Source organism: Papilio machaon, chromosome 14 (genome assembly GCF_912999745.1).
Source record: "Papilio machaon chromosome 14, ilPapMach1.1, whole genome shotgun sequence".
NCBI lineage: Eukaryota > Metazoa > Arthropoda > Insecta > Lepidoptera > Papilionidae > Papilio > Papilio machaon.
The window spans coordinates 2,867,528-2,890,309 of record NC_059999.1 but is presented as its reverse complement, the minus strand read 5'-3'; the positions used below and the strand labels follow the sequence as shown (position 1 = coordinate 2,890,309).

At 33.6% G+C, this 22,782-nt stretch overlaps 3 protein-coding genes and 1 non-coding gene across 4 annotated transcripts; 1 reads left to right on the top strand and 3 right to left on the bottom strand.

The window, feature by feature from the left end:
* Positions 1–168: 168 nt before the first annotated feature.
* Positions 169–7,705, bottom strand: LOC106719887 (protein regulator of cytokinesis 1). Its single transcript, XM_045680914.1, has 14 exons — positions 7,519–7,705; positions 7,071–7,270; positions 6,759–6,879; positions 6,321–6,550; positions 5,356–5,504; positions 4,782–4,949; positions 4,241–4,413; positions 3,913–4,060; positions 3,429–3,557; positions 2,811–2,950; positions 2,233–2,337; positions 2,001–2,139; positions 1,160–1,285; positions 169–730 (listed from the first exon to the last, which is right to left on the bottom strand). Exons 1-14 carry the CDS (start codon positions 7,551–7,553, stop codon positions 341–343), a joined length of 2,253 nt encoding a protein of 750 aa, XP_045536870.1. The 5' UTR covers positions 7,554–7,705; the 3' UTR covers positions 169–340.
* A 565-nt stretch (positions 7,706–8,270) lies between these two features.
* Positions 8,271–8,342, bottom strand: Trnad-guc. The gene has a single exon. It is a non-coding gene; the product is annotated as a tRNA-Asp (tRNA).
* A 3,940-nt stretch (positions 8,343–12,282) lies between these two features.
* Positions 12,283–13,771, top strand: LOC106719913. The gene is made up of 2 exons (XM_014514397.2): positions 12,283–12,340; positions 12,742–13,771. The coding sequence occupies exons 1-2, from the start codon at positions 12,329–12,331 to the stop codon at positions 13,279–13,281; spliced, it is 552 nt and encodes a 183-aa protein (XP_014369883.2). The 5' UTR covers positions 12,283–12,328; the 3' UTR covers positions 13,282–13,771.
* A 3,532-nt stretch (positions 13,772–17,303) lies between these two features.
* Positions 17,304–19,121, bottom strand: LOC106719863 (uncharacterized protein DDB_G0286299). Its single transcript, XM_014514331.2, has 2 exons — positions 19,027–19,121; positions 17,304–18,766 (listed from the first exon to the last, which is right to left on the bottom strand). The coding sequence occupies exons 1-2, from the start codon at positions 19,036–19,038 to the stop codon at positions 17,432–17,434; spliced, it is 1,347 nt and encodes a 448-aa protein (XP_014369817.2). The 5' UTR covers positions 19,039–19,121; the 3' UTR covers positions 17,304–17,431.
* Between the last annotated feature and the right edge of the window lie 3,661 nt (positions 19,122–22,782).

Genomic DNA, 22,782 nt, shown 5'->3' with positions numbered 1-22,782 from the left:
ATCATAACTTCTAAAGAAACTTCTGTTATGTTTTCTCACAATGAGGAAACCCTTTAATATGTGACATGATGCGATTAATGTAAATATTTATTTATTCGCCAAAATACGAGAATTATTTCTCATAAATAACCCATTTCTTTCGCTATATCAAGTTTTCACGTACAATAGACAAGAAAGTACCTCACACTGTAGAAATAAAATATGTAGAGTGTAGAAACTTCAATGGACATTAAAATTTTATAATATTTTTCAGTAACTTGTGAAAATATCCAACATTTCCTTTGTATTTCAGTGCTTTATTATTTTAGTCAAACACTTATAGAAATGGTCCAGCCATAGTTTACAGTAACGGAGGAAGATCTTTCGCTCTGGCCATATGCGTCTGTGACTTTGACCTTCTCACATTATTGGGTGTGTTTTTAACTGAAAGAGGTGTGACAGGGTTTTGTCTGAGGTAATCTTTCTTAGCACTCAAAGGCTGAGGTGTTGCAAAGCCATCGTTGTTTAACTTCGAGATGGATTTTGATCTGGTCAGTCGTTGCGGTGTACACATTATGTTGGGAACTTTATTATGATGGTAGATGTTTTCTTTCTCCATCTTAGGAGTTTGTACAATCCTTCGAGGAGTTCTTTTTGGGGTATCAAATACTTCGATACGTACGTTGGATACTTGATCTTGATCTCTAACAGCCATTGAGCTACGACTGATTTTGTTCTCATCAATGCATTCCTGGAAAAAAAGCATAAAAATTTCATTACTACTTATTCTGGAAGATTTGAGAAATTGTTAAGAACAGTTACATATATAAGATTGAGAATATTTTCAATACCTTGTAGTTTTTTCTTTAAATATGTTCATTTTAGATTTTTGACGTATTTTAAAATTAAGGTATGCTTTGAAATGCTTTTTCTTTTCTACAAGATGAACTGTTTGCCTGTGTAATAATCATAAATTACTTAGAATTAAAGAGATATGTACTCGAGTTATTACTTAGAATTAAAGAGATATGTACTCGAGTTTTGCAAATTTATCTAAACACTAGTATAACACATTTCAAACATCTTGGCTGAGAACTGCGCAAAGTTAGCCGCTAAAAAGATTGAAACGCTGTATTGTACTTTTGGCGTTATGAACGTTTTGTTGTGCTAAAAAACTTACCTTGAAATCTGTATATGTAGTGAGAAGTGTAGTTTCAGAAAGTGGGTTCTTGACTTTGTTCAGAGTGTTGTCTTCCTCCTGCAAGCTGATGTTAGAACGTCCTCCATTGCTGCGGCGGCCATGTGACTAGAAGCGATGATACAGAATGTCTTTTTAAATAGCCACAATAAATTTTCGTGATAATAATACTCATGTCAAAAAGAGAATTTTAAATTAAATTAAATTTATTTTTATTTTAAATTAAGAGTGGATAGGATACGAAATGAGTATATTAAAGGAAGCCTAAAAGTATCACCGGTAGTAGAAAAATTGAGAAGTAAAAGGTTAGCGTGGTATGGGCATGTTATGAGGGAAGAATAGCATGTGGCAAAGAAAACATTAAGTATGATTGTGGAGGTACACCGGTAGAGGTAGACCTGGGAAGAGATCCAATCAATCCATTGCGTGAAAGGTGACATGATCAAGAAGGGGGTGACAATGGAGGTGACGGCAGACAGGTTCACTTGGAGGACGGAAACCTGGTGCACCGACCCTATGTAAGTGGAACAAGGTCAAGATGATGATGAAAAAGAGAATTTTAAACATGAAAAGATATATTGAATATGTAAAGTGTGGTGGTTGATATAAAGGTGTTGGATGAAGGTAGTGTCGATTATAGTGAAAGTGGGAACTAAAAATGTCCTATTTCATCAGAAATTTTATATGGGTCTTAAATACAAATACAAATATACTTTATTGTGCACTATCATGGAGTTACAAAAAAAAAAGAAAGTACAACAGGATTTACACAAAAGGCAGTCTTAAGTAGTTCTGTGCCAAAAAATATTGTGTATGTTATTACCGTTCGCTTGTGTTTAAGTATATTACTGTTGACTGCAATTCTCGGTGTCTTGGAGTCGACGCCGTAGTCAAGCATTCTCTTCACTTGATTTGCCTTCGCATCTCCGCCAGCTTTGGCGACCAAGCGACCGCTTATACGCCTGTAACAAATTATTTTTGAAAATATAATGAAAAATATGTTTTTTAAGATTTTTTTAATAGTGACAATAATATTAAAATTATCCATAACTTACCTTTTAATAGTGGACATAGCAGTTCTCTTCAGGGCAGACATGTTGTGTGCGTTCGAGACCGCCTTGTTAGCACTACCGGTTACCAACTGACGCTTTACAGGCAACCTTCAAATTAAAAAATACATATTAAATCCACATAATAGCGACTAATATATGATTCTTAATAAGCATTGCAAAGTACTGTAATCTGCAGGTCATGGGTTCAAATACCTTTTGTTTCCCGTTTGTGCCCTTCGCCCTCAAACAAGGCCCCAGTGTAACAAAAATTATAAAAAAATATTTAAAAATTTAATCACTTTATAAGTATTAATTGAAACTTTTGAGTTTTTGTTCTAAAAAAGTAATATCATACTAATATTATAAATGAGAAAGTTTATAAACATAGGTGGACGTTTGCTATAAGGTATCTAGAAAACGGTATCTATAATAATCTTGCAGTAATATGGCATAGATGTAGAACATAGTATGTAGAATATATATTATTTTTTTAATTCCGGGCGGACAATGTCACTGTAAACGAGTAAATTAATCACTTAATACATTTTATTAATGTCATGAGTTGATAGTAAATATCCAACCTGTTCTTCTCAGCAGTGGATGCGAGTCCGGCGGCGGTGCGGTTGCGTTTCCCGAGCGGTGAGGTGGCCAGTGAACGGAACATGGACGGAGTGGACGGAGTCAGCGCCTGCTTGCGCGCTGACAGCTTGTTGTGACGCTCCTACAAAACAAATAATTACAATTACAACTACAAATCTTATAATAACAAAATCCCAAACCAAGAAATTATTTATATAAAATGAATTGATTAAAAATAAGCACGATTAATTTACATATATATATGTTTTTTTTAATCAAAAAATTCTTCATAGCTATACAGAGCTTTCTGGATAAGCAATGATTTTAATCTATTATATAATTTATTATATAATACGCACAAGCTTGTTAAAATTCATATATGAATTGGCTAAATAACAAAATGTAACATTAAATAATTCTTATACAAGTATCTACGACATGATGGTATTTAAACAAATCAAGTGGTACCGCCTTACAATGCAAGTTCACTTTTGTGTATGAAAATCATAATGGGATTTAACATATCAATGGTACCTTTACTAGTTTCATATTGAATAATATTACAAGATTGTAGACCAATCACTGTGTATTGTATAGCGACTTTAACAAAGTATACTTACTGCTTTCCTGTCTTCCCAATCGTCCAGCATCAGCTGAAGTAGTGGTTTGCCGTCCACTGTAAATATATTGCCAGTTCTATCTTGATAAGCCGTAACCAACTCCCGTATTTGAGCCTCTATTTTAGGAAGCTGAAAACAATATTACAAATGCTTATACTAATATATCAACAGGACAAATTGTGCAAATATAGATAAAGACAAGTGGCCGCCTACTTCATCAGAAAATTTAAAAAAAACAACTATAATTGTGCCTCAGCTATCTTCCTGTCAAAATCCCATCAAAAATTGGTCCAGCCGTTCCGGAGATTACTCAAAAATTTTGAAAATTAGTTTTTCGTTATAAACTACGCAAACAGATAATGTGTACTAAATACATTTTTTTTAGATTTACATACAGACAATCCAATTTTATGAATACATATAGATGTATAGATATGTAGATGATTATATAAATGTGTTAAATGGACAATATGAAAGTGCTTACATTGCTGGCGATAGCTTTCCTCTCCTTCTCCTCCTTGAGCAGCTGTCCTCCGCGGTTGTGGTATCTGCCTGGCTCAGTGGCGCGCGCCTCCAGCTCCGTCATCTTACACCACAGATTCTTGCGCGTCGCCACCAAATCAAAGATTTCCCTAATTAAAAAAAAAATCTTATATTCTCAGCTTTATAACGCAACTTTTTATTTAGAAGAAAAGAGAGACACGTTTATATCTCAAGGGATGTTAAGACTGTATCTAAGTCTAAGAATATAAAATAAACATCAATGCAAAATACCATGTTATTACTAAATTTATAAAATTTGTAAAGGTTACCTTTGTTCATTATAGTGTTTGGTGAGTTTTTCCAAATATAACTCATGTAAAGTGAGAACATCTTCAGTGAATGTGTCCTGGTAGTAATGAACGAATTCCTCGCGTTCTTTCGTCGAGTACATTAAATTGTCCCACATCAGCTTAATTTTAGTCCTTACATTTGCCACAAATACCTAAAAAAATAAGATTTTTTTTTAATATACGCAAAGTAATGGATAGAAGAAAAATTAATAAATATAAGTGCAAATTGCACTACAATTTGTACTAAATTGTAGTGCAAACATTGTGAAATTAATTTAAGTGTTTAAATAATTTTAAGTAATTTCTGCTTCTTGTATTAACAAATTACATGAATTAACAATAACCTTGAGCAGGAGACAAAGAACTATTTTTTAATTCTCATTAATAAGAAACTTTTTTTATTAAAAAAAAAAAAGTACAGAAAACAAAAATACATGACAGAAAAACAAGTAAATACTAATGTCTATATTTTTAGCCGACTTCAAAAAGGAGGCTATCAATTCGACTGTATTTTTTTTACCTGTATTTTCTGCCTTTTAATTTGATCGCACCTCCTAATCTCCTCCTTTAAAGCATTCTCAGTATCAGGGTTGCAACCAATGTGTGCTTGTAAGAAATTCTCTCTGTATATATGATCCTCTTCCAGACAATCCCAAAGTTTTGCTAAACGTTCCCGCAACTCTAACACCTGGATAATAATTGTTTGTTTGAATACAGATTGATGTATATGTTTTTAAAGTCCTTGACTACTAGAATGAGTTATATTAACCTCATCTATATATCTATATATATAAAAGAAAGTCGTGTTAGTTAGACTATTTATAACTCAAGAACGGCTGAATCGATTTGACTGAAAATTGGTGGGCAGGTAGCTTAGAACCAGGAAAAGGACATAGGATAATTTTTACCCCGTTTTCTATTTTTTATTCCGCGCGGACGGAGTCGCGGGTAAAAGCTAGTTAGTAATATAGTAAAGATATTTTTATAGTACAAAGTAGCAAACAAACAAGCCGCCTATTTATCGAGGAACCAATAAGCCATACAATTAATGTGAATGAGTGAATTATATTGTTGTTCCTACAATTAATACTTACCCTATTATTTGTCTGTTGATATTTATCCTGTAGATCCTGTTGCAACTTGGCAAGTCTGTCCATGTTAAGGTCTGTAACCTTAAAGTCCACCGACAATGATGACACCACTAATTGTTCAAATTTATTTTGTGGTTTTATATGTAACTTTTCTGAAATATAAAATTTAAAATGTTATTTGAACCATACCATATTTATATTAAGATAACTTTTTTTAATTTACAATACATTTTCTATTGTGATACTTAGTTAGTAGTAGTAAAAAAATAGTTACTAAAATACAATAAACTCTGATACAAGTATGCCAATAATATACTTTATATTTTAGTTTAAAACATATCGGCACTTTACAAGAACAACGTGATATTTTTAAACCACAACATTAGAGGAGAGCAATTTTTAACAATTAAATGTTGATAAATTCTAAAATATTGATAATTTTACCGTCGGAAAATAATAAAATTGTTGCGGTGATTAATGTGTAAAATTAATTTATCAAAGCTTAAATGTTTGAAATTGCTCTCCTGTAAAGTTGTGGTTTTAAAAATATCACGTTGTTCTTGTAAAGAGGCGATATGTCATAAGTATCAAGTGTCAACATATATGTGTTATTCAAACATCTTGGAGGCTCATAAATTGCATGAGTTGCTGCACAGCTACAGCAATGTAAGTATAGCGGAACTTAAATGGATGTGGTGGGAAAGGCAGATGACTGCCCAGCAGTGTATGAATACAGGGTAAAACATCTCGGATCACTGAGAACTCTCCCAAAGATCACCGACAACATCAAGGGGTTGCTGGGATTCTTTGGAGATGGGTTGCCTGGAGTGAATCCAGATCCTGCTAACACGCAAAATATGCGCCAGTCGTGGAGTTGTGGAAATCGAGCCCTTAGAACTAAGGCAGATGACCTTGAGCCACCAAAATATTAAAATAACCAATACAATTTCTCATCCATGTAAACTTACCCATAATGTCCTTTATTTCCACTTGGGTATTCAAGAATATTTCTACCCTTTTATCCCGTTCTGCCTGTAGCACCTCCAGGTGATTTTTTAATTTATCCAATTCCTCTTCAGATGGTAATGGTACATCTTGAAGCTCATAGATAGTAGTGCCGAGCTTCTCTCCAATATCCTTCTGCCACTCAAGCAGTCTCTCCATTTTCATTCGCCGTTGAAGTACTTGTTCCCTATACCTGGATTGTTTTAATTTATACAATTTTCTTATAATTTTATAATGAAATTACTTTTATGAAATACTGAGCTAAAACAATTACATGTATTTTTAAAGACTTTTAGCTTAGCACTTAGTATATTAAACACAAAAACATCTAATAGTCTAAATTGAAAAAACTATGAAAGTTAAGATTTTTTTAAGCATCATTCAATATACTAACAACTTACCCAGCAATTTGGTTTTCAAGTTCTTTCTTATAATCAAACAACAACATATCCTCTTTAAAGTCCATTATTGTTATATCTACTGAAAGACATCTACTGAGTTCCTCAGTTTCTTCTTTTAGTTCTGTGGAATTAAAAATATATCTATTACATTAAAACAATAGAGTTATTATGTTGTGGTATATATTTAAATAACCACCGGTGTGAATTATACACAAAATATATTAAAAAATACTTTTTACAAATGTGATGTATGTCACAAACATTACAGAGTATTTTTAATAAACTTGTAATATCTCGATTTTCTTTACTTACTATCAATTTGACTCTGCATAGTTTTGAATTTTTGCTGAGTCTCCAAGATAACTTCACGATGAAGATCCTTTTCTATTTGCACTAGTTTAGTGATATTGCTGATTTTAATTGCATTATCAACTCCCAAATGTGACCAATTGGTCCACAACTCTTCCATCATATGGTATATATTTTGTGATATTTCTTGCAGAACCTCATTGCTAAAATTTTATTATTACATTATTTATTTCAAGGCTTCACTAGTAAATAGAGCAAAACATTAAAACTAAATAAAGGACTTTTGTGGCTTTTCACCACTAAGCCGCACCCTGAACATAAGTTTTGGCAGTTTAAAATAAAGTTTTTAAACACGAGAACATCACTTGAATAGCTTTACAGGGTTCTTTAAGGTACGGCACGTATAATGTTGTTCAATTTAAATTATAACGAGAAATTTTAAAACACTTACAAGAGATTCCGAACATCTTCAGTTATGGCAACCATCTTCACTTCACTACTGTTTAACAGATTTAAACACACAAATTACCTTTTTGTCTTTAAAGATAAATTATAACGTAATATAACTAAATTAAATAACTTTATTCTTCTTTACGAACACTATCGTCAATTACCTATGTCAAACGGTAACAACATCTATAAACTTTACAACCGATTAGTGTTCAAATGCTAACGGAAAAAATACAAACTGAGCGCCATACTGTGTTTTGATTGGTTAACGTCAACTTTCTCAAGAGGGACTAAGCAAAGACAAGTGAAGCATACATCCATCCACACACATTTTACAAAGTTAAAACAAATTCAAACAAAATATAAGACAAAATTAAACTGTTTTAACTTCTATTTATAACTTGAGATTTTAATAAGAGTAATTTATAATATAGACAAAGACTATTTCGTTTTTATGAGACTGGCAATACTAAAACAGACAACAGTTTTATACTTATGAAAAAATTTACCTCTTAAAGTTTATTCTTGGTTTAATCATGAAATTAATTTGAAACATTGTGCCAAATGGATATTGCAGACAAGAAAGCCGTATTGAAAAGGATACATATAATTTTAAGATGTTATGTCTAAAAATCTGATATCACATTAGTATTGTTTTAGCGAAAAATTATTATTATACTGAATACAATAAACTGACATTCATTAACAGACATTTTACACAACTAATAAGCAAATTTTTTTCTAACAAAAAGTCTCTCCGGCGGGGAATCGAACCCCGGTCTCCCGCGTGACAGGCGGGGATACTGACCACTATACTACCGAAGACTTGACAATCATGTTGAAAAAGTTTTATTCAAATATAATTTTTCGTCATTATGTTAAATAGTTTTCATAATATAAGAAAGCTTAAACATTAAACCTTACAATTTATTCAATTAATAATAATTTAGTACAACAGGATGGCATCAATTTTAAAATTACGAATTTTTGAAACGGAAATGACTGATCGGTAACATAGACGGCAAACAAACAATATTAATAACATTTTTTTACGTAGTCGGAGCTTAGAAATAATATACTGTATCTGTTTTTTTTCATGTAGGAATGGCTTTGATAGCAAAATTTCGTATATTGATCTAAGAGGATTTGCTATTACTTATCGATCAGGAGTCGTTCTTTATCTATATAATATAACTAACACGACTTTCTTTTATATATATCTATCTTATATATATAAAAGAAATCGTGTTAGTTACACTATTTATAACTCAAGAACGGCTGAATCGATTTGACTGAAAATCGGTGGGCAGGTAGCTTAGAACCAGGAAACGGACATAGGATAATTTTTACCCCGTATTCTATTTTTTATTCCGCGTGGACGGAGTCGCGGATAAAAGCTAGTTATATATAAAAGAAAGTCGTGTTAGTAACACTATTTATAACTCAAGAACGGCTGAATCGATTTGACTGAAAATTGGTGGGCAGGTAGCTTAGAACCAGGAAACGGACATAGGATAATTTTTACCCCGTTTTCTATTTTTTATTCCGCGTGGACGGAGTCGCGGGTAAAAGCTAGTTGTTAATAATTACTGTCATCGTAAGCTATAAATAATAACTATGAGATATTATAATGAACATATACCGGGTTATCTCATAAATGTTAGTTTATCTTTGACGTTGTACTTTGAAAAATCCTGTGTTTATTCACCTATGACTATCGCTATGCATCACTATTACCATATGATGTGATCTAAATCCTTAATTCGAATATTTGTAGAAAACATGAAAGTGTTTCTAACTGTATCCGGATGTACGATGAATTTATACAGATTGTAACAACATCGAATGTCCCAATGCGAGATACGCGATCGGCATGAGAAGCGAGTAAGTGGAGCAGAGAAACATGGCAGAGATTCCGGCGGCTTTAATTTTTACCTTTCACTGAGATATTGAATTAATTAATATTCTTAAACAATTTATATACATCAAAATTATAACAGGATTTGATATCATCCTCAAAATTATTTTATTGGTCTTTTTTGTGGGTGATGGTTGAATGGCAAATTGTTATATTAGTAAAGTAAAAAAATCGTTCCTACTTAATATATTGCATGGAAAGCACATTACGCTTTAGAAAGTAATAGTAAAACTTTAGATTCGAACCTATGACCTTAAATTTCTCTTTCATACCTGCTTCCTCGGATGTTAACCACTAAACTAGTATCAACAACTCAGTCATGAGTTGTTATTTAATTTAATTGACTCACAGTGTGATTCCATTACCACTTTTATTAAACCATATTGTTGTCTCTGTTTTTTGAAGAGAACAAGATAGGTGAGAATTTTATCCATGTGTTTAGATATGGAAACACACAGTTATGTAAGCGAACTCTACCTAACTTCCAGATCTTTCTTACGTTGTTATTTTTATTATGAGTATTAGTGTGATTTATGTCTGTCGTTCCAATTTCCGCGAAAATTTCTCGGCACTAAGACATGACGAGTAACAACAAATTGGATTATATCTATTTATCCACATTTTTTAATTTTTAGAGTAATGTTAATCTTTTATTCGTATCGTGTGATGATTGACGTTATAATGAGCTTTCTTTTTTTATAAACAAGAATTGTAGTATTATTATTAATTAAAATTTGCTGGTGATATAAAATATATTTTATCGCTTCGCTGTCCTTAGAATTACTTCATAGTTGCCTGTTACTTTAATTTAAATAGTACATTCAGGCGTTATGTAAGTTAGAGACACAATTAACGGTAGAGTTGGATCAAAGTTGTTACGCGACAGCTCACTTTATTGAGTTAATTTACTTGGTGTATTACTGAAATTTCTAAAGTAAATTTTTGATTAATAACGACTATTACATTACTAATGTAATATAAAGTACATTTAGTGGAAATTCATAAATATCGACATATAATTAACTGTTCGACTTGATACATCTATGACGTCATTCTGATTTCCACCAATGGGAATTTAGCTTGAGTCTACACATGCTGCCTTTTCGCAATCGTCATTTATCTTCATACTTTTCATTCGATTCATATTACCCGCATTGTCATACAGGCAAGAGGTCCTTGTTTTTTTTAATAATACGGATACTTATCGTTATTATTTATAAATATTGAAGGTTATTGCCTGTCCACTTATAAATTATTTTACTAATATTATAAATGCGTAAGTTTAGATGTATATATGGATGCATGGATGGATGTTTATTAGAAAGTATCTCCAGAACGGCTCAACGGATCTGGATAAAATTTGGCATGGATGTAGAACATATTCTGGTAGAACACATAGGCTACATTAAGTTTTTTATTCCGTGCGGTCTGCAAATAGTGTAATATATATTTTTCTTAGGTTAAAGCGTAATCATATAATTTATGTTACATTTGAATGAATCCTCGATATATTATAATGTAATGCAAGTAAAGGAAGTTATTACCGACATGTTAGGATTTCGCTAGTAGTTAGTGGGTTCATTATGCCATCACAGTCGATCATTACTGCACTGTTGTTAGGTCACAACGTATGTTCCCACGTAACTATTTGTAAACAATTTCAACACTAATGCTACAAAAATTCACACTTAAGTATAAAATAAAGAAATTTAATAATTACTAGCTGTCGTCCGCAACTCCGTTCGGGCGGATTAAATAAAACAAACATCGGCAAGACCCCTCGAGGCGCTTCGGAGATATGTACATCCGATGTTTAGATGGATGGATGATTGTTACAAGATTTCTCCATAACGACTGCGTGGGTCTCGATGAAATTTTGTATAGATCACAGTCTGGAAGAATACATAGGCTACAAATTAACTTTTTTTTTAAATTTCACGCGGACTTAGTTGCAGACGATAGCTAGTCGTAGATAAATTCTGCGATATTAAATGTTTTCGCAATACTTGAGCTTTCCCCGTACCAGCTATAAGTAACAAGAGCATTTCAAACAAAAATATCAAATTGACCTCATTTTATTTTTAAGGGCTATTTTTACCCAAAGTCGGTTAACCGGATCATATATTTTGAAAGGTGATCAATTGATGGCTAGAAGTTAGAGCCAGGTGGTCTACAAACAATAAGAATATATCTATTTGAATTTTTGATGCGATTGCACACTTAGGTGAGTGAGTAAGAATACATGGAACGGTACATAGAGTTAGGATTAACCAGCACACATCTAAATGATATAACTTCAAATATAAACCAAGTAATGAAAAAAAATCTGTCCCTGCTGTACTCAAAACCTACAGAACCTTAAGAAACTTTTGATAGGTACTTGAAAAACATCGATAAGAGTTGATTGGAAATCGTATCGTAAAACCAGATAACAAACAGCTCAGTATCGCAAGTAAAGTTTACTCGCTGTTATAAATTCATTATAAAAAGTTTGTGAGAAATATACCACATTCATAAAATGGGACGGACGCGTAACAGCCGCTATTGCATGCAAATCGAGATCAATGCACCGCAGCACCGCCGCTTACGGAACAATTAAAATTGTCACCGTTTCAGACAGTGCATAATAACATATGAATAAAACACACTTATGTGTTCGATCGGTAACTTTTTCCATACATCTTTCTGCCTCGACAAATTTCTATCTATTGTTCTAAGCAAAGCACGAACAAACTGTCATCGTCAATGTAGCAATTGGTAAGACGTAACTTGCAAGCAGAGCACTCACACACGGCCGTAGCCTAAGTGAAAACGAGTATAAAAGCAATGCAAATTGCAAACGCCGGCATTACCTGCAACCCTCTCGTGGAGTGAGCCGAGCGAACATACCACAATGAAATATCATGTGCGTAAATACTGTGTTGTGATCGTGCCCCAGAAACCAATAGTGCTTTTGATCGATTCTATTTGATTACTCGAAAATGTGTTAAATATATTGCTAATTAACTAAATAACTTTATAATACACTAAGCTTATGGAACCGTACGACACTATAAGTACTACTGTTCCTGAGTTATGGAATTACAGCTCATTGTAGGAAGTTTATTTAGTTGCATAACATTCAGATGGGAGTTTCCTCACGCTATACTTTACGAAACAAGTTTCCAGATAATGTCTTTACAATATCTATCGTTAAATCTACATGCCGACTATTAAATAAACTAGCTGGAAAACTTCCGACAATTATAATCTATTCGAGACATGTTACGCAAGTTGCAATTGTAAATTTTTCATTTCTATTTTCAGATTTTCTTGGGTTTCTTTGCTGTGGTCGCAGCCTACCCTGGGTTCATCCATGAGCAGATTCCTCAAGTCGAAGAGAAGTACGATCATCAGGCTTTGATCGGGGAGTCGGGGCATTCACATCAGATACAACATGAGCACGCTAAATCACACCAGTCTATTAAATTTGAACACTTCCACCCGGTACCCGTGTACGTAAAGAAAGAGCACAGTCATCTTCTGAAGCATCCTCTTGAAAAGGGAACGAGCGAACAAAACTTGAAGCAGATTCACCCTGAGGCACAGCACAACCACGGCGGCGGTCTGGTGCTCGAGGACCACAGGCTCGACACTGAGCATCACGCCAACCTCGGCCACGGCGGCTATGAACAAGGTCTCGAGCACGAAGGATACGAATCATTGGGTGGATACGAAGGATCCGAAGGCTTGAAAGCCTACGCTGAGCTCCAGCAGCCCCAGTCTGAAGGACATTACTACCCTGAACACGGCCAAGGTGTGTCAGCAGAGAGCTCTGAAGGTTACAAATACGAAGGCTACAACTAACCACAATTAATTTAAAATATTTCAACGGGCATAATATCCGTGGAGACTATCTCCACTATCTAAAATTATTTTAGGTTAACGTCTTGCCTGTATCCGTTGTATTAAAATAAGATCTAGTTGACGAACTGATATTTCGATTGTTTTAAGCTTTTGTGGTTATTAATGCTTTGTATTTTCAACGCTATGTACCTGAGATAGGTGTAATACAGTGAATCGGTGAGAGCATTTTTAGGAATTCCTGAAATTAAATTAAATTTTGTAAAAAAAATTTAGATGTGTATTTGTACGAGAAAATTAAATTATGAATGGCATTAGTTATGCTTCTGGATGTTTCGAGGAGAAATTCTGTCTACTATTGAACTGAATGACTGTGTCTGTTTGAATGTAACTTTTATGATCGAATGAATATTTGATTTTGCATTATTGTGACTTAGTGTGTATTGCTGCGTCCCAGTATAATTGTGATATTAATAAAATGTTGAATTGAAAACTATTGATTTCTTTATTAACATACACTTACCTTAAAACGTTAAGTATTTAAAGTCATTAGCATCCTTATTAAATACCTTTTCAGATCAAAGTTGATAACTACAAAAAAATTCGATTCCTTTAGACTTCTTGCACATTTTTATAATGTTTTTATACTTATAATATCTCATATATACTTTAAAGTTTTTATTAATGTAATCCAAGCAAAAAAAAAACTCTTAAAAAAATATATATTAATAACTAGCTGTTACTCGCGGCTTCGTCCGCGTCGTCCATCTAAACATTCATATTTATAAATTAGTAAGATTTAATAATTTTTTGTATGATATTGTCATGACGGATTTAACAGCAATAAAGTTGACGATCTAAACTAATTTAATCGCACGAAAGCACCATTAACATGCTTTTGTTTTTTTTAGCCGACTTCTTTTTAAACAATAAAGTTATTTTATTTTTATTTATTTTATTTATTAACATGCAAAAATGATCGAAATTATCAAGTCTAGACGCTTATCATTCAACAATCACGGAAGTTAGAATTTGATATTAAAGAATCGAACGAGCCCATTTATACTGCAAACTTACCATAAAATCTATTGGTCAACTGTAAGAATATGTTGCAATAAACAAAACTATTATTATTCACACTAGCAACATTAAATTATGTTATGCCAACAGTAATTATGTACGCGGTCGGCTGAGCTTGGCAACTGAGTATATGTACTTACATAATTTAAGAATTCGATCTAATAATTACAAGAGTGTTGCGTACCTGCCAATTATTAAATGCACTCCGTCTGTCGATTAATTAACTGATGTTTTTTTTTTTTTGAGTTTAATGACTGAAACAGATTGATTGCTGTTACAAGACTTAATAACTTGATAATGAATTGAGTAACTTCATAAATTATTTGTTGCCATTCCAAAATAAAATTTACATAAAAGACATATTTGATTTCAAAACTTTGTAGCCACTAAAATAAGATAGAAGCAGACATTTTATTTTATTTTAATCGTTTTAGTTAACGACACTTAAGTACCTACGTTGTTTCTACTCACTGTGTTATTTCAGTATTGGCAATTGATTGTCCCTAAGTGTGCTGCAATTAGGCTATATCACGACTGCATTTGAAAGCATTTTTACTGCTAACTTAACTACGCTTTTGATTTCTTAACAATAATTGGATATGATAAATTGGTTCCGCTTGAGACAATACTTAAAGAATATACTGTTAAAGCTTTACACAAAACTGTACGTGTTTGTATTCTTCCCTGTTACTTGTAAATTAAAAATTTTAATTATTTTAATTTATGTTATTCATTCAAATACATATTTTGATATGATACCTCTGAATATGATGAAACATTTAAATGTAAAAAATATCAAATAACAAGTGAGCGCTCAAGTTTATACGCATTTTATTCAGTCTATTCACCTACATGGTAATAATCGTCGAAAGTGAGTGAAATCTAGACACAGTTGATTCTTACATTAGATGCAGAAACAGCACAAAAAAAACATTAACGATCTTAACGTTATTTGTATTCTTATAATGTCATCACTACTAATATGGTTGGTTATTTTGTGAGATCTCTCTTACCCAAAATTTAAGTAGCTTTGATTCTTGAATGTTGTTCGTTTAAATTCTAAACAAAACAAAGCAAAATGATTTCAACCAAACTTTTATTTGCCAGAACTGTATCAATTACGGTCACTGCTTACTCCTCTGGGTTATGGGCGTGAGTTATATCATTGTTGTTTTCATTATTATTATATAGTTAACTATTTTGCTTTGTAACTTAATTTTCTTATCGCATTCAATGAACTATTATCAAATAGATACGATCGGAATGAAAAACATTGTTAAAGACATGCAATCACTTTCACAAAATGTCGTCGGCAAAACAAATCTAATTTATTACTATCATGTTTAATTACTTATTCTGACATGATTTGTTCTTTACTTAAGTACGTGTAGAAAAAATATCTAAATGTAATGTCACTAATTTTAGTTATGTACAGATTTATTTTATACATAAACTAACATAATATTCACATACTGCTTAACTACAGTTCAGGGTTTAATAGATGGCGCCACTAGCGTATTAAATAGCACTGGCACATATTGGCGCCATGTAATATTTATGATTAAATTGAGTTGTCTTTTGTTTTTTCATTACTTCTTCTAGTGTGTGTTTTTTCATGTTTTAACAATTATGTGTTGTCCTAAAGTTTTTTTTTATATTTCGGAGTGTCTTGTTATAGTTGTGTATCAAAAATAAACAGTTTTTAAAAGTGAAGTGTTGTGTTTTACTGAACACATACTTACATATTATGTAACATATTGTTAAGAAGTAAGTACATGTGGAACTCGACATACTTGTACATCGAACAAGATTATATGACCTAAACATAACCCATTTAAATATTTTTATTAAGCTAATTAAAATTAACTACTTAAAAAATTTAATTCACCCGAATGAAGCCGGCAACTAGTAGTAAATTTTGCTACAACTACAAATCTTCGAATTCAAAACACAATAATGACAGACTGACCCAATGGAAATGGTTTTAATTATTCATACTTAATGCAAATTTATAGGGCGTTGAATATAAAACGATGTTTGTGTCTGCCGAAAATTTGGATTAACTCAATGAACTGTTGTTACAATACTTCTAATGTAGTGATAGGCGTATTATCTATATATATAAAACAAGGTCGTGTTAGTTACACTATTTATAACTCAAGAACGGCTGAATCGATTTGACTGAAAATTGGTGGGCAGGTAGCTTAGAACCAGGAAACGCATATAGGGTAATTTTTACCCCGTTTTCTATTTTTTTATTCCGCGCGGACGGAGTCGCGGGTAAAAGCTAGTATATGATAAAAATTATATAACTGAGATTAATACGTTTTTGGAATGACCGATCACTTCCTGATTGAATACAAATATTCATTCAAAATTTTAATGTGGGTGGTCACAGCTTTCTAATGATGCGCCAGTTTTTGATATCAAGTCTTTAACCGCGTGTTTTTGAAACCAAATTCTCCGTATAAAATATATCGTCATCCCTGTCATTATCTTTGACAAATACAGAGATAGCACTATGTTTTAAACGGAGATTTTGGTCTCAGAAACCCACAACAAGATCAATTACGAAACAATTAGGCTCACAAAATTTTATTGTTTGCAACGCTTTAGAATCTATTAAGTATATTCCATCCATTATGGCCCAATAGTTAAAATTACTTCATAAAAACTCCTACAAGATTTGAAGAGCAATATAATTTAAAAGTCATTAAAAAGTTTTTAAAGTTAAATTCTTGCTATTTGTGTGCCTTTTTGAATAAGATAGCAAAATATCTATGATAATTATTATTGCTAATTTTATGTATTTTATTATAATTTAGTTATAAGAAGAATGTTCTAGTTAGTTAAAAGTTGTACATTATATTAGTAAGCATAGCTGTTTGTGACGTGAACAAGTAGGCAAAAGAGGAATACCAGGACTTTTCTGAATAAAAGAAATATTTATAGAAAAAACAACGTATAATTAAATAACAGACATCACCATGTATCAACCATAAATTCAATAAAACACACGACAATTTTTATAAAAAGAAACAACAACAAAGATAACCTATTAATCGTTAATTAATTATTTGTCCCAGATGTGTCGGATGATGGTTATCCTCTCTGGCTGGCCTCTCTGGCGGGTTGGTACTTCTACTGTAACTTCCTTTCTGTTATCAGAAGCTATGCGACGCTCCTGCACAGAGGGGCGCTCAGTTGTTGTCGTTGTTGTCGTCGTTGTTGTTGTAGTTGGTCTTCTTGTAGTCGTAGGTCTTGGTCTTTCGTTTTCAATACGAGCGGCAGCTGCGGCTTTCTTAGCTTCCCCTTTTTTTTGTTTGCCTGATTGGTTAGCAAGGGGTCTGAAAATTTCCAGTGGAACGGGGAACGGATGAGGAACTTTCACTTCAAATGGCTCCGGGATTGGGACCAAGACAGGTGTAGGAACTTTAACGCGCTTTATTGAAGCAGACTGGCGTTGCCTAGCAATAGTCCCATCTTTGCGGATGATAAAAGGCGCTCGGTTTCCACGACCTTCCGCTCTTATATTGGCCCTTTGTCTTTCCAACTGAACTTTGCGGCGTTCCTCGTTTTCAATCGCTTGTTTCTGGTCGTTATATCTTGCGGAGAATCGGAATCTGCTCAAGGTAGTCTCACCGTCAGGTCTCGGTTGCTCTGTAGTTGTAGTCGTCGTAGTTTGCTGTGAGCCCAGTTGTTTTCTCAATTGAGCACGGTTCAACTCCAACAAGCGCAGCCAACGTTCTCGGATTGGTTCTTCTTGAGGCGCCTTGGTCGTACTAGGGGCAGGTCTCTCAGTAGCAGACTCGAAGGGAACTAGTCGGAATCTTTGCTGTTGCTCTTGTTGAGCCTCGGGTTGAGCTTCTTCTGTTTCCTCTTCAGCTTCCTCTTCCGACTCAGGCTGAGCTTGTTCAGTTTGTGTTTCAGTTTCGGGATAGTAACGCAAGTAAGCGTAAGGATCTTCGGGGGAAGGCACGAAATTCTTATCATCTTGCCTGAAAATCCAAGCAAGCTCGGGGTCATCTTCGATTTGTTCCGAGGTCGGTTCTTCAACTGGTGCCGCAGGCTCAGCCTGATTCTCTTCCTCCTCAGCTGGTTGGGATTGTTCTAACTCTTCAGGACTTAATTCGAAAAGTTCATCCTGTTCTGGCTGTTGCTCCTCAGTCTCTGGTTCAATTTCTTCGGCGGGTTCAGCTTGATCCGCTGGCTCGGCACTAACAAAACCTTTTCCTTCTTGAATCGCCTTAATTTGGCTTGGCGTGAGGTATACTACGACTTCTTTTGTGACATACCTCTTCTGAGGATTTTGCACTGCTGGTGTCTTTTCGATAAATGTTTGTGGCCCGGGGTCTAACCGCTTGGATTGCACTACGACAATGGCGAGGGCCGCAAACATAAACCAAATCTGAAATAGAAAAATTACTATTATTATCACATTATTTCTGTAATAAATAGATTAAGAGACCGCGGGTTTCGCGGTAATAATTAACAGAATCAATAGACAATAATTAATTAATCGTTCAGTTTTTATTTATGTTTTAATATTTTTACACCATGTTTTAGTCTTATCTCTTTATTATACTTATATACGTGATAGTTTACAAATTTATTTATTTATTTTAATTTTTCTTCAAACTCTATTAATATTTTTAATGATAAACTTACTAAAGAATTCATGGTGAGAAGGCACAAGTGGCTATGGATAGCGCTGAGGGACGTCTGTGCCAAAACGAGGAATCGACATTAATTTTATACAAAAGTCGAGTTTTCGAAACTACGTAAAATTTGGAGTCAAACCATAATTTTGGGCAGGGCGTTGGCATCGGTTACGTTTTTTTGAATTAATTTAACTATCTATGCAAATATGCATATGGTACTTTAATGTCCAGAACTGGATTGACGATTTCGAAAACATAAAAAAATTTACAACTCTATTCAAAAGAAATAAATATCAATTTTCGAAAATTGTAACAGTAGGCGAAGCCGGGGTCAGTGGATTTTTTCGAAATTTTATAAATCATTTGCATACGTAGCTCTACAACTGTAAGTTATTAGAATTTTGCAATCTTGCTCCTGACTTATTTAACGAAATTGGACTAGTAAAATAATACCTGTGCAATTTCGTTATAATAATTGAATTAAAAAGAAAAAATTCCTACTAACATATTAAACTAGTTCGGTAAAACAAAATCTTAGTTAAAATATACATACGTTAAATCGGCGTGCAATGATAAACAACGGTAATTTTTAGTAGCGTACCTCAGATTTGCAAGACAAGTTATTGATATTAAACTTTTGACTGTAATACTGTATAAGGAATAATATATTACGTTGCTTGATTAACCATATCTTGATATCCATCCAGTGTACCTATAGTGGCTCTTGATATGGAGCATCACACTACAGGTACACTTTTTTAATTTGCTACACTACAATGTTTTGAATTGGTACTTTTCTAGAATATTTAAACAGCTTAAAGTAAGTAGAAACTTGAAGAATTTCGAAAGGTTAAGTGCTTATGCGAAAGAAAGGAGAAAAGGACCCGGGACTTTATTCCACAGATGAATAACACATGCTCTCTTCAATTCCAAAGGCATATTGTGCGAGATACCAATTCAGCTTATTTTGTCAGTTCGGATGTTTTGTCTATCTTTGTCTTTTTTACATCTACGGTGTAGATTCTATGTATACTTTGTGGTTTGATGTTATACCTGAGTTTTGATGTATGAATAAAATAGTCTAAGTTATACCCGCTATACCACTACCAGCACACCTATACTACCTTCCAGTAAAAAATGCCGTCAAAATAGGGCGTCTCAGAGATTACCCGAAATAATTATTAATTGTCCTTGTCGACAGACAGACAAACATTTGAACAATTGGTTTTTATTATAAGTAACGCAAATTACATCAAGTGTGCGATTTGTTTTTTCGATATTACATACAGTTACAGCCACTACAATTTTATTATTTATATAGATAAATGTTGGAGTAGTATAATCTGCTTAGACGCTGAGATGTGCACTGGCTGTTTAAGTTTTATAAGAGTGTACGTCTGACATGTGTCAAGTATTTATATGGTCTTTCAAGAATAAATTTTCCCATGTAAACGTGTGTTCTTCATCAGGTTATGGGCCCAGAAACGCAATATTATCAGGTTATGGGCAAATAATATAAAACGTTTACATAATGACGGCTCAATCAGTGCGAATAGAGTTACTGGATAAAGAGAATTATGAAACGTGGAAAATACAAGTTCAAGCATTGTTAACGAAGACGGAAGGTTGGCAATACGTAAGTGGGAAAAATGTTAGACCGTGTTCAACATCAGGTAATGAAAAATTATTAGATGATTGGTTAGCTGCAGATGAAAAGGCGAAGGCAGATCTGATTTTGTCTATTAGTCCGAGTGAGTTAAAGCACGTAAGAGGGTGCATGACTGCACGAGAGGTTTGGTTGAGACTCGAGTCTATATATGCATCGAAAGGACCTGCACGTAAAGCAATTTTATTGAAACAGTTAACATTACATCGTATGCAAGAGGGCGAGGATGTGCGTGAACACATTTCAAAATTCATGGACGCTGTAGATAAACTGAATGATATTGGAGTCGAAATACATCGAGATTTGTTATCAATATTATTGTTATATAGTTTACCAGCAAGTTATGACAACTTTAGATGCGCAATGGAATCCCGCGACGATTTACCTACGGTGGATATATTAAAAATAAAAATTTTAGAAGAGGATAGCTCGAGGCGACAGAGTAATAATTCTATTGAAATACAAGGAGCTATGTATGCTAAGAGAAATGGGACGAGACATAAGTCATTCAAGAACGTCAATACCGTATCTAATTCCGGTGGTACATTCAAGTACAAATGTTATAAATGTCATAATTATGGTCACAAAGCTAGTGATTGTAAAATAAAGAAGAAAAATTGTGAGATAGGATGTGTAACTGAAGAACAAAACAATTATGAAACGTTTAATTGTAATGGTTTACCAAATAATTTAATAAGCAATTCTTTTATTTTAGATAGTGGGTGCACATCTCATCTCTGCAAAGATCCTGAAATTTTTGTTAAAGGGGTTTTTCCGTATACTGCAAAATTAAACTTAGCTAGTAATCTGTCGACAGATGTCAAAGGTAAGGGTGATATTAATTTCGTAGCTTCAAATGATCGAGACAAACGTCAAATTCTGCTTCGCGATACTTTGTACGTTCCCAATTTAAGAAGTAATTTAATTTCAATTGCGAAAATTACTGAAAATGGTCATAATGTTCTTTTTAAACGTGATGTTGCTTATGTCACTGACAACAAGGGCATTGTCAAAATGACAGCTGATCGTGTGGGTAACTTATACAGAGTGAGAGAAGTGAAAAATAGAATGAATGACGCGTTAGTTGCTATGAATGTGGATGTACGTTTGTGGCATGAGCGTATGGGTCATTTAAATGCACGAGATCTTATGAAATTACTGAATACTTACGGACTTGATGTTAAGACAGAGGATATGAATGTTTTATATGACTGTGAAACATGTACGAAGGGAAAAATGACTACACTACCGTTCTTGAAGACAAGAGGCCCATGTAATACTAAATTAATGATTGTCCATTCGGACGTGGTTGGACCAATGAGAACCGAATCTCTAGGTGGAGCAAAGTACTTCGTTACTTTTATAGATGACAGTACACGTTGGTGTGAAGTGTACTTGCTCAGTAAGAAAAGTGAAGTATTGAACGCGTTTAAAACGTATAAAACTTTTGTTGAAAAACAGTCTGGTATGAAAATTAAAGCTCTTCAGTCTGACAACGGTGGCGAATACTGCAACAAAGTATTCGACAATTTTCTAAGGACAGAAGGAATTCAACGTCGTTTGACGGTAGCACATACACCTCAAATGAATTCTGTAAGTGAGCGTATGAATCGTACTCTCACAGAGATGGCGAGATGCATGTTGTTATCTTCGGGACTGTCTAGTTGTTTTTGGGCTGAAGCTGTGGCAACGGCCTGCCATATTAGAAATCGCTGTCCGACGAATACTTTTAATGGTGACACGCCGTATAACAAGTGGTATGGAGAACCAGCTAATATTGAGTACATGCGATGTTTTGGTTCTAAATGTTTTATTTTAGACAAGACGCCTAATAAAGATAAGTTTGTCGCACGTGTTCGAGAAGGCATAATGGTGGGATACCCACGAACTTCTAAAGGATATCGAATTTGGATACCAGATGAACATAAAGTGGTTATTGCACGAGACGTGAAATTCCAAGAAAATCATATTACCAAAATCAATGAAATTTGCGGAAGTAAAGAAAGCAATGTAGATGGAAATAAGATTATCGAAAATGATAAGAAATCAAATAATGAATTGATTATTGACATGGTATTTGATAAAGATACGATATGT

What these genes read in the sequence shown, in the direction of transcription:
- LOC106719887 (XM_045680914.1), bottom strand. Translation starts at nt 7,553, where the DNA reads ATGGTTGCCATAACTGAAGATGTTCGGAATCTCTT. An exon ending in TCCACTGCTGAGAAGAACAG is followed by an intron (nt 2,338 to 2,810) that starts GTTGGATATTTA and finishes TTTAATTTGAAG; the next exon opens with GTTGCCTGTAAAGCGTCAGT. An exon ending in CTACATATACAGATTTCAAG is followed by an intron (nt 731 to 1,159) that starts GTAAGTTTTTTA and finishes CTTTTTTTCCAG; the next exon opens with GAATGCATTGATGAGAACAA.